General features: G+C 39.7%; 1 protein-coding gene across 1 annotated transcript in view; it reads right to left on the bottom strand.

Moving 5' to 3' along the window:
- Window positions 1-13,056, bottom strand: part of UBXN4 (UBX domain protein 4) — a 104,917-nt gene that overhangs the window by 75,889 nt on the left and 15,972 nt on the right. The window contains exon 7 of the mRNA XM_053698248.1: window positions 3,960-4,124. Coding sequence (XP_053554223.1) covers window positions 3,960-4,124 — 165 coding nt within the window. The remainder of the gene's footprint in view (window positions 1-3,959; window positions 4,125-13,056) is intronic.

Here is a 13,056-nt window from a genome sequence, read left to right as displayed (position 1 = left end):
GCCTATACCTAGGTATAGAAACTTTCAGTATAGGTATGGATACTACAGGCTAAATCAGCCTAAAATCAGGCTAAAATTTAAAATGCCAATATAAAGACTAAGGAGCTATTGGTAAACAATTTAATACACTCCAGCAGGTAAAATGGACCAGTGGGAACAAATTGAAGGAGAGAACGTTTTAGGGTAAACTGACTCTTTAAGGAAACATGTCTGTGAAAAGCACAATTGGGCTAAAAGAGGCTGATCCAAGGTTGTAAATTGCCATAGAACAAGCTACTGAGAAGTTATCCGTTCCTGAGAGAGTGCTTCTCTTTCTGTACACAATTATTTAAAAAATGCTTCCAGCAAAAGTTTTAACTGTTCAAAGGAAAACCCAATATGTTTCTTTCATGTTTCACATAGAACATACAGTTTTAAATAACTTTCCAATTTACTTCTATTATCAAATTTGCTTCATGCGCTTGGAATATTTTTCTAAAGGAGCAGCAAAGCACTAATGGGGGCTAGTTAAGGATACTAAACCCAATTTTTTTCTTTAATGATTCAGATAGAAAGTTGCTTAAAATTGCATGCTCTAATATATTCCTGTTATCAATCTTTCTTTGTTCTCTTGCTATCTTTATTTAAAAAGCAGGAATGTAAAGCATAGGAGCCGGCCCAGTTTTGGTACAGAACTTGAGGTTATGCTTGCTTATTGATGACAATGTCAGCCACCAATAAGCAAGCACTATCCATGGTGCTGAACCTAAAATGGGATGGCTCCTAAGCATTAAATTCCTGCTTTTTAAATAACGATAGCAAGAGAACAAAGAGATTGATAACAGGAATATATTAGAAAGTTGCTTAAAATTGCATGCTCTACCTAAATCATTAAAGAAAAAAATTGGGTTTAGTATCCCTTTAAATAAATCAGGTGAGCCAATTACAAGAGGAATATATGTGCAGCTACCAATCAGCAGCTAGATCCCAGTAGTGCATTGCTGTTCCTGAGCCCAACTAGGAATGAATTTCAAAGGATACAAATAGAACAAAGCAAATTAGGTAATATAAAGTGAATTGAAAAGTTGTTTAACCCCTTAATGACCACAGCACTTTTCCATTTTCTGGCCGTTTGGGACCAAGGCTATTTTTACATTTTTGCGGTGTTTGTGTTTAGCTGTAATTTTCCTCTTGCTCATTTACTGTACCCACACATATTATATACCGTTTTTCTCGCCATTAAATGGACTTTTTAAAGATACCATTATTTTCATCATATCTTATAATTTACTATAAAAAAAATTATAAAATATGAGGAAAAATGGAAAAAAACACACTTTTTCTAACTTTGACGCCCAAAATCTGTTACATATCAACAACCACCAAAAAACACCCATGCTAAATAGTTTCTAAATTTTGTCCTGAGTTTAGAAATACCCAATGTTTACATGTTCTTTGCTTTTTTTGCAAGTTATAGGGCCATAAATACAAGTAGCACTTTGCTATTTCCAAACCATTTTTTTTCCAAAATTAGCGCTAGTTACATTAGAACACTAATATCTTTCAGGAATCCCTGAATATCCCTTGACATGTATATATTTTTTTTTAGTAGACATACCAAAGTATTGATCTAGGCCAATTTTAGTATATTTCATACCACCATTTCACCGCCAAATGCGATCAAATACAAAAAATCGTTCACTTTTTCACAAATTTTTTCACAAACTTTCGGTTTCTCACTGAAATTATTTACAAACAGCTTGTGCAATTATGGCATAAATGGTTGTAAATGCTTCTCTGGGATCCCCTTTGTTCAGAAATAGCAGCCATATATGGCTTTGGCATTGCTTTTTTGTAATTAGAAGGCCGCTAAATGCCGTTGCGCACCACACGTGTATTATGCCCAGCAGTGCAGGGGTTAATTAGGGAGCTTTTAGGGAGCTTGTATGGTTAATTTTAGCTTTAGTGTAGTGTAGAAGACAACCCAAAGTATTGATCTAGGCCCATTTTGTTATATTTCATGCCACCATTTTACCGCCAAATGCAATCAAATTTAAAAAAAAAGTTAAATTTTTCACAATTTTAGTTTTCTCACTGAAATTATTTACAAACAGCTTGTGCAATTATGGCACAAATGGTTGTAAATGCTTTTCTGGGATCCCCTTTGTTCAGAAATAGCAGACATATATGACTTTGGCGTTGCTTTCTGGTAATTAGAAGGCCGCTAAATGCTGCTGCGCCTCACACGTGTATTATGGCTAGCAGTGAAGGGGTTAATTAGGGAGTTTGTAGGGAGCTTGCAGGGTTAATTTTAGCTTTAGTGTAGAGATCAGCCTCCCACCTGACACATCCCACTCCCTGATCCCTCCCAAACAGCTCCCTTCCCACCCCCACCCCACAATTGTCCCCGCCATCTTGAGTACTGGCAGAAAGTCTGCCAGTACTAAAATAAAAGGGTTTTTAAAAATAATTATTTTTTTATAGCATATTTACATATGCTACTGTGTAGGATCCCCCCCTTAGCCCCCAACCTCCCTGATCCCCCCCAAAACCGCTCTCTAACCCTCCCCTCTGCTTTATTGGGGGCCATCTTGGGTACTGGCAGCTGTCTGCCAGTACCCAGTTTGCAAGAAAATATGTTTTTTTTTTATTTTTTCCCCGGTTTTCTGTAGTGTAACTTCCCCCTCCCCACAGACCAACCCCCACCACCTAACTGATGTGTTTTTTATCTTATTTTGTAAACATTTTTTAACAGTATATTTAATTTCCTTAAGTTTTTTTTCCCGTGTGTAGCGGTTGCCACCCGCTCCCTCCCCGTGCACGCGCCCGCCCCCACCCTCCCGTGCACGCGCCCGCCCCCACCCTCGCGCGTCAGTGCGCGCCCCTGGCATCCCCGCCCACGATCCCGCCCCCCTCCACATCACGAGGGCCATCGATGGCCGCCACCCGCCTCCCGGTTCGGCTCCCACCCACCAACGCACTGTAAGCCATGATCTCCGGTGCAGAGAGGGCCACAGAGTGGCTCTCTCTGCACCGGATGGCTTAAAAAGGTTTTTGCAGGATGCCTCCAAATCGAGGCATCACTGCAATAACCGGAAAGCAGCTGGAAGCGAGCAGGATCGCTTACAGCTGCTTTCCACACCGAGGACGTGCAGGGTACGTCCTCAGGCGTAAACTGCCTTTTTTTTTTGAGGACGTACCCTGCACTTCCTCGGTCGTTAAGGGGTTAAAATTGCATGCTCTATCTGAAATATGAAAGAAAATTTTGAGGTTTCATGTCCCTTTAAGTAACAGCTGTTATTGTGCAAGTGGCATATTTACATATGCCCTGTGCACGCTCAAACACCGCACCCACTTAGAGACCCAACAAAGCCATTGCCAAAGCAGCATATTCTCTTTGAGTAGTAAAATGTTTAAAATACAGATGCATTACATCTATACAAGTCTATAACTGAACTCATGATAACTTCTACTAGAAGTATTTTGCCAATTCAGTTTTTTTTGTAAAAATGCTTCTATTTACAATTAAAATGCACTTTTGACTTTTATGTCCCTTTAAAGAAAAATGTTCTGTGCAGCCAAAGCTTAGTGTACCTGTCACTAGACTAGTGTGAGTTTGTAAATAGATCATGACTGGGTCTCACTCACTGGGCTGTGGAATGTGACTGCAAGAGTTGGCTTCACCCTAAAGCAATGTGCAGTAGTAGAAAAGGGACACTGGATTAGTGTTAGATGTAGGACTGCTGACATCTGATCACTTAATGGCCATTACCCAGAAGCCCCCAGGAGTTGCATTTTTTCTCCTGTTGGGTTGACACTTTTTCAGTTGGTGAATTAGCCGATAAACTATACAAGCTAACAGGACTGATACACTTTGAGTAATGAAAAATAAATTAAAAAAACAAAAACAGATCGGGTCTTCAAACTTTTAACAAATTACAAATAATTATGATGTCAGTGCAGACGTAAGCACACCCTACCTGAGCGATCTGTTGTCGAATACGGTCCCTGGCTGCTTTATCTTCTGCTTTCTCTCTGTTCCTTTCCTCCAGAGCCCTCTTTGCCACATCATCTTCCTGTTTTCTTTTATACTCCAGCATTTCTTTGCCTGATTTTCTCCTTTCAATTTCTTTCTTGATCTCATGCTGCATAAAACAGGATGATATTTTATCTACTACACAAAGATTTTTGTAGCATGTGAGAGAGAACAAATAGAGAGAAATAAATACTGACACAAAGATTAAAAAAGATAGAAAGAAAAGTCAAATATACTATACTAGTCTAATATACTAATATTAGACCGAACCTGTATACACCGTTGCTCTGTGTGTATTGTCTCTATATATGGATAAGCAAAGAATAAAGTTTACTACTGTTTTTACCAGTTGGACCAAACTTGTTCTTTCTACAGAAAGAAAAGTATATAAGTTTCAGACAAATTGTTATAGGCTTGAGATTTTCCAAGAAACAAGCAACCATGGCTCTCAAAAGCGTATGTCTTTATAATAATTGAAAGAGATTAATTACAAAACATACAATCACATTGGAACAAAAAGAAAGTAATAAACTTAATAGTCTTATCTAGGGGTGAGAGTAGCTGTTATCTTGGAAATGCGCATTCTAACTCATAACAATGTTGGGACTTGAGGGCAACAGTTATTGGTTCAATTCAAATAGCTGCTTCATTGTCCACATCCATGTTCTACCAATGGTGACAAATTATGGATAAAGCAAGGACACCCGTTAAAGGGACAGCAAACACCTTGTAATTACAAGACATTTCTGTTGTGTTGCTATAGAATAACATAATTTATGTAAGAATTTACCTGATAAATTCATTTCTTTCATATTGGCAAGAGTCCATGAGCTAGTGACGTATGGGATATACAATACTACCAGGAGGGGCAAAGTTCCCCAAACCTCAAAATGCCTATAAATACACCCTTCACCACACCCACAATTCAGTTTAACGAATAGCAAAGAAGTGGGGTGATAAAGAATGGAGTAAAAAGCATCAACAAAGGAATTCGGAAATAATTGTGCTTTATACAAAAAAATCATAACCACCATAAAAACAGGGGGTGGGCCTCATGGACTCTTGCCAACATGAAAGAAATTAATTTAAAAGTTCTTACATAAATTATGTTTTCTTTCATGTAATTGGCAAGAGTCCATGAGCTAGTGACGTATGGGATAGCAATACCCAAGATGTGGAACTCCACGCAAGAGTCACTAGAGAGGGAGGGATACAAATAAAAACAGTCATTTCGCTGAAAAAAAATTAATCCACAACCCAAATATAAATTTATTTTCAAAAAATAAAAATAAAAACTTAGATCATAAGCAGAAGAATCAAACTGAAACAGCTGCCTGATGAACTTTCCTACCAAAAACTGCTTCCAAAGAAGCAAATACATCAAAATGGTAGAATTTAGTAAATGTATGCAAAGAAGACAAAGTTGCTGCTTTGTATGCAAAGAAGACAAAGAATGTAAAGATCTCTCCAGAGGATTAGGACACAAAGAAGGGACAACAATTTCTCTATTAATGTTGTTAGAATTCACAACCTTAGGTAAGAATTTAAATGAGGTCCGCAAAACTGCCTTATCCTGATGAAAAATCAGAAAAGGAAAATCACAAGAAAGAGCAAATAATTCAGAAACTCTTCAAGCAGAAGAGATGGCCAAAAGGAATAACACTTTCCAAGAAAGTAGTTTAATGTCCAAAGAATACATAGGCTCAAATGGAGGAGCCTGTAAGGCCTTCAAAACCAAATTAAGACTCCAAGGAGGAGAGATTAATTTAATGAAAGGCTTGATTAGAACCAAAGCCTGTACAAAACAATGAATATCAGGAAGTTTAGCAATTTTCCTTTGGAATAAAACAGAAATAGCAGAGATTTGTAATTTCAAGGAACTTGCAGAAAAACCTTTATCCAAACCATTCTGAAGAAACTGTAACATTCTAGGAATTCTAAAAGAAAGCCACGAGAATTTATGACAAGAACACCATGAAATGTAAGTCTTCCAAATTCGATAATGAATCTTTCTAGAAACAGATTTACGAGCCTGCAACATAGTATTAATCACTGAGTCAGAGAAACCTCTATGACCAAGTACTAAGCGTTCAATTTCCATACCTTCAAATTTAATGATTTGAGATCCTGATAGAAAACGGACCTTGAGATAGAAGGTCTGGCCTTAATGGAAGTTGCCAAGGTTGGCAACTGGACATCCGAACAAGATCCACATACCAAAACCTGTGAGACCATGCTGGAGCCACCAGCAGCACAAACTATTGCTCCATGATGATCTTGGAGATCACTCTTGGAAGAAGAACTAAAGGCGGGAAAATATAAGCAGGTTGATAACACCACGGAAGTGTCAATGCATCCACTGCTTCCGCCTGAGGATCCCTGGACCTGGACAGGTACCTGGGAAGTTTTTTGTTTGGATGAGATGCCATCAGATCTATTTCTGGAAGCCCCCACATCTGAACAATTTGAGAAAACACATGGAGGAGTGACCATTCTCCCGGATTTAAAGTCTTACGACTGAGATAATCCGCTTCCCAATTGTCTATACCTGGGATATGAACTGCAGAAATTAGACAGGAGCTGGATTCCGTCCAAACAAGTATCCGAGATACTTCTTTCATAGCTTGAGGACTGCGAGTCCCACCATGATGATTGACATATGCCACAGTTGTGATATTGTCTGTCTCAAAAACACAGAGGCCAACACTGAAGGGACCTGAGAATTGCATGGAGTTCTAAAATATTGATTGGTAATCTCGCCTCTTGAGATTTCCAAACCCCTTGTGCTGTCAGAGATCCCCAAACAGCTCCCCAACCTGAAAAACTTGCATCTGTTGTGATCACAGTCCAGGTTGGACGAACGAAAACATAATTTATGCTTACCTGATAAATTTATTTCTCTTGTAGTGTATCCAGTCCACGGATCATCCATTACTTGTGGGATATTCTCCTTCCCAACAGGAAGTTGCAAGAGGATCACCCACAGCAGAGCTGCTATATAGCTCCTCCCCTCACTGCCATATCCAGTCATTCGACCGAAACAAGACGAGAAAGGAGAAACCATAGGGTGCAGTGGTGACTGTAGTTTAATTAAAATTTAGACCTGCCTTAAAAGGACAGGGCGGGCCGTGGACTGGATACACTACAAGAGAAATACATTTATCAGGTAAGCATAAATTATGTTTTCTCTTGTTAAGTGTATCCAGTCCACGGATCATCCATTACTTGTGGGATACGAATACCAAAGCTAAAGTACACGGATGATGGGAGGGACAAGGCAGGAACTTAAACGGAAGGAACCACTGCCTGTAGAACCTTTCTCCCAAAAACAGCCTCCGAAGAAGCAAAAGTGTCAAATTTGTAAAATTTTGAAAAGGTGTGAAGCGAAGACCAAGTCGCAGCCTTGCAAATCTGTTCAACAGAGGCCTCATTTTTAAAGGCCCAGGTGGAAGCCACAGCTCTAGTAGAATGAGCTGTAATCCTTTCAGGGGGCTGCTGTCCAGCAGTCTCATAGGCTAGGCGTATTATGCTCCGAAGCCAAAAGGAGAGAGAGGTTGTCGAAGCTTTTTGACCTCTCCTCTGTCCAGAGTAAACGACAAACAGGGCAGATGTTTGACGAAAATCTTTAGTAGCCTGTAAGTAAAACTTCAAGGCACGGACTACGTCCAGATTATGCAAAAGACATTCCTTCTTTGAAGAAGGATTAGGACACAATGATGGAACAACAATCTCTTGATTGATATTCTTGTTAGAAACCACCTTAGGTAAAAACCCAGGTTTGGTACGCAGAACTACCTTGTCTGAATGAAAAATCAGATGAGGAGAATCACAATGTAAGGCAGATAACTCAGAGACTCTTCGAGCCGAGGAAATAGCCATCAAAAACAGAACTTTCCAAGATAAAAGTTTAATATCAATGGAATGAAGGGGTTCGAACGGAACTCCCTGAAGAACTTTAAGAACCAAGTTTAAGCTCCACGGGGGAGCAACAGTTTTAAACACAGGCTTAATCCTAACCAAAGTCTGACAAAATGCCTGGACGTCTGGAACGTCTGCCAGACGCTTGTGCAAAAGAATAGACAGAGCAGAGATCTGTCCTTTTAAAGAACTAGCTGATAAGCCTTTGTCCAAACCCTCTTGGAGAAAGGACAATATCCTAGGAATCCTAACCTTACTCCATGAGTAACTCTTGGATTCACACCAATAGATATTTACGCCATATCTTATGGTAGATTTTCCTGGTGACAGGCTTCCGAGCCTGTATTAAGGTATCAATGACTGACTCGGAGAAGCCACGCCTTGATAGAATCAAGCGTTCAATCTCCATGCAGTCAGTCTCAGAGAAATTAGATTTGGATGATTGAAAGGACCTTGTATTAGAAGGTCCTGCCTCAGAGGCAGAGTCCATGGTGGAAGAGATGACATTTCCACTAGGTCTGCATACCAGGTCCTGCGTGGCCACGCAGGCGCTATCAGAATCACCGATGCTCTCTCCTGTTTGATTTTGCAAATCAGTCGAGGGAGCAGAGGAAACGGTGGAAACACATAGGCCAGGTTGAAGAACCAAGGAGCTGCTAGAGCATCTATCAGCGTTGCTCCCGGGTCCCTGGACCTGGATCCGTAACAAGGAAGCTTGGCGTTCTGGCGAGACGCCATGAGATCCAGTTCTGGTTTGCCCCAACGATGGACCAGTTGAGCAAACACCTCCGGATGGAGTTCCCACTCCCCCGGATGAAAAGTCTGACGACTTAGAAAATCCGCCTCCCAGTTCTCTATGCCTGGGATGTGGATTGCTGACAGGTGGCAAGAGTGAGACTCTGCCCAGCGAATTATCTTTGAGACTTCTAATATCGCTAGGGAACTCCTGGTTCCCCCTTGATGGTTGATGTAAGCCAGATCGTGATGTTGTCCGACTGAAATCTGATGAACCTCAGTGTTTCTAGGCAAAATTCAAGCCAGCCATGTGGAAAAAACTAGGCCCCAATAAGTTTTATCACCAAACATATATAAAAAACGATTAAACATGCCAGCAAACGTTTTAAAATACACTTTTATAAGAGTATGTATCTCTATTAATAAGCCTGATACCAGTCGCAATCACTGCATTTAAGACTTTACTTACATTACTTCGGTATCAGCAGCATTTTCTAGCAAATTTCATCCCTAGAAAAATATTTTAACTGCACATACCTTATTACAGGAAAACCTGCACGCTATTCCCCCTCTGAAGTTACCTCACTCCTCAGAATATGTGAGAACAGCAAAGGATCTTAGTTACTTCTGCTAAGATCATAGAAAACGCAGGCAGATTCTTCTTCTAAATACTGCCTGAGATAAACAGTACACTCCGGTACCATTTAAAAATAACAAACTTTTGATTGAAGAAATAAACTAAGTATAAAACACCACAGTCCTCTTACGACCTCCATCTTAGTTGAGAGTTGCAAGAGAATGACTGGATATGGCAGTGAGGGGAGGAGCTATATAGCAGCTCTGCTGTGGGTGATCCTCTTGCAACTTCCTGTTGGGAAGGAGAATATCCCACAAGTAATGGATGATCCGTGGACTGGATACACTTAACAAGAGAAAGAGGCCCCTAGAATTATACGATGGTGATCTAACCACCAAGTCAGAGAAAAGTCGAACATTGGGATTTAAGGATATTAATTGTGATATCCTTGTATAATCCCTGCACCATTGGTTCAGCATACAAAGCTGGAGAGGTCTCATATGAAAACAAGCAAAGGGAATCGCGTCCGATGCTGCAGTCATGAGACCTAAAACTTCCATGCACATAGCTACTGAAAGGAATGACTGAGACTGAAGGTTCCGACAGGCTGCAACCAATTTCAAACGTCTCTTGTCTGTTAGAGACAAAGTCATGGACAATGAATCCATCTGGAAACCTAAAAAGGTTACCTTTGTCTGAGGAATCAAAGAACTTTTTGGTAAATTGATCCTCCAACCATGTCTTTGAAGAAACAATACTAGTTGACTCGTGTGAGATTCTGCAGAATGTAAAGACTGAGCGAGAACCAAGATATCGTCCAAATAAGGAAACACCGCAATACCCCGCTCTCTGATTACAGAGAGTAGGGCACCGAGAACCTTTGAAAAGATTCTTGGAGCTGTCGCTAGGCCAAAAGGAAGAGCGACAAATTGGTAATGCTTGTCTAGAAAAGAGAATCTCAGGAACTGATAGTGATCCGGATTAATCGGAATATGAAGATATGCATCCTGTAAGTCTATTATGGACATATAATGCCCTTGCTGAACAAAAGGCAGAACAGTCCTTATAGTCACCATATATAGTCGATTCAAAATCTTTAGATCCAAAACTGGTCTGAATTAATTTTTTTTCTTTCTTTGGGACAATGAATAGATTTGAATAAAACCCAAGACCCTGTTCCTGAAACGGAACTGGCATGATTACCCCTGATAACTCCAGGTCTGAAACACACTTTAGGAAAGCCTGAGCCTTTACTGGGTTTGCTGGAATGCATGAGAGAAAAAATCTTCTTACAGGCGGTCTCTCTCTGAATCCTATTCTGTACCCCTGAGAGACAATACACTGAATCCAATGATTTTGGACCGAATTGATCTCCAAACATCTTTGAAAAATTGTAATCTGCCCCCTACCAGCTGAGCTGGAATGAGGGCCGCACCTTCATGCGGACTTGGGGGCTGGCTTTGATCTCTTAAATGGCTTGGATTTATTCCAATTTGAGAAAGGCTTCCAATTGGAAACAGATTCCTTTGTGGAAGGATTAGATTTCTGTTCCTTATTATGTCGAAAGGAACAAAAACGGTTAGAAGCTTATTTTATCCTTAGGTTTTTTATCCGGAGGCAAAAAAAAAAACTCCCTTCCCCCCAGTGACAGTTGAAATTATTGAATCCAACTGAGAACCAAATAATTTATTACCTTGGAAAGAAAGAGATAGCAATCTGGACTTAGAAGTCATATCAGCATTCCAAGATTTAAGTCACAAAGCTCTTCTAGCTAAAATAGCTAAAGACATATATCTAACATCAGTTTTGATGATATCAAAAATGGCATCACAAATTAAATTATTAGCATGACGAATCAACTTAACAATGCTAGACAAATAATGATCCGATACTTGTTGCGCTAAAGTTTCCAACCAAAAAGTTGAAGCAGCTGCAACATCAGCCAAAGAAATTGCAGGCCTAAGAAGATGACCTGAATATAAATAAGCCTCCCTTAGATAAGATTCAAGTTTCCTATCTAAAGGATCTTTAAAAGAAGGTAAAAGGAAAGACAGCGCCTCATAGTGCAAATAAGTTGCAACAGTAATGGATCACACTGAGCAAATAACAGATGGTAATATACTCACAAGGATATTGGCACCTTTGTTGAAAGAGGTGCAAAAAGGCAGACTGACATTTAAATCAGCAGTCAGTACGCTGGAGCCAAATAGATTCAGCTTTCCTGGATGGGCCGCTGTGGACTCTCCTCTTTTAGACAGGAGCAGAATACTCTGGTGTTATGCTGTATAAATAAACAGCAGGCGGTGTTGTATTTGGCAGGCAAAGTAAAAAGCAATTAGTGCTGAGATAGATAAAGTTTAAAAACACTTTATTATATGAGCTTAGGACGCGTTTCTCGGCCGCAAGCTCCTGGCCGTTTCATCAGATATTGATTAATTGTCACCGTTCCCTGTAACATTCCTTATTACTTTTGTTTAAACAAAAAGAACTTAAGGTCTCTTTGTAGATATTTACATCAATGTTTTAAAAATGAAGCATCACCCTCTAAAAAATGTAAATATAGATACTTTATGGTAGCAATGGCAGATACTGAAACAATTTTAAAAAATGGGGAGAGGGACAGAGGTATCATATGGCACACTTGGGGAAGAGCCTAGAAACACATTGTTTGGAAGTGAGCTTGAAGGACTGATCAAACATAAAATATAGCTTTTATTGATTTAATTGTAAAAACGTGAAAACACAAATAAAATATATATGGCAAACACACAGAAATGTCCCAACAGGTATGAATTTAATGTAATCAGGAATTGTTCTAGGTGAGGTTTACTAGTTAACAGTCTCTTTATCTACCTGAAACAAATATGTATGTTGTTCTCTATAAAGTTATAGAGACGCAAAGTCTCCTATGTCTTTGTCCAAATATACAGAGAATGGTAAGACAAAATCTCGAGACAGTTAAGGTCTAGCATAACCCCTTCTAAACCATAAGGGATACAATAATTAGTCCTTGTGGGGGCACAGATATTGTTGACACAAGATGCGAGTGCCTATATATATATAAAAAAGATGGCATAGAGCCATCTCTACTATCTAATAGAGGAAACGAAAGTGTTAAAAAAATAAACGTGTGTTAAAAGAGAAACACACTGGTTTAATATAGAATTATCACAAGCTTCTCTTAAACCGAAAGGGACATAAACCCTTCACCCATTAAGTTAAACATATGCCATTAAAGCTATACAGATAAATGTACGATGTGCAATACAAATAACCAAGGATAAGTAGGGATAAGTTAGTTTTGAAACTATATTTCGGTATTCAGGCACTGCCCTTTAGGGATACATAGGCTTACCCTAAGGGGATACCCGGTTGAGAGCTCTAGCTCTTCCCCTCAACTCCTCTATTCATAGGGGTTTTTTCTTTCATGTAATTAGCAAGAGTCCATGAGCTAGTGACGTATGGGATATACATTCCTACCAGGAGGGGCAAAGTTTCCCAAACCTTAAAATGCCTATAAATACACCCCTCACCACACCCACAATTCAGTTTTACAAACTTTGCCTCCCATGGAGGTGGTGAAGTAAGTTTGTGCTAGATTCTACGTTGATATGCGCTTCGCAGCAGGCTAAAGCCCGGTTTTCCTCTCAGAGTGCAGTGAATGTCAGAGGGATGTGAAGAGAGTATTGCCTATTTGAATACAAGGGTCATCCTAACGGGGATCTATTTCATAGGTTCTCTGTTATCGGTCGTAGAGATTTCTTCTCCTACCTCCCTTTTCAGATCAACGATATACTCTTATATATCATTA

Source organism: Bombina bombina, chromosome 1 (genome assembly GCF_027579735.1).
Source record: "Bombina bombina isolate aBomBom1 chromosome 1, aBomBom1.pri, whole genome shotgun sequence".
Classification (NCBI taxonomy): Eukaryota; Metazoa; Chordata; class Amphibia; order Anura; family Bombinatoridae; genus Bombina; species Bombina bombina.
The sequence above is the reverse complement of the archived record's forward strand: the minus strand, read 5'-3'. Positions and strand labels throughout refer to the sequence as shown.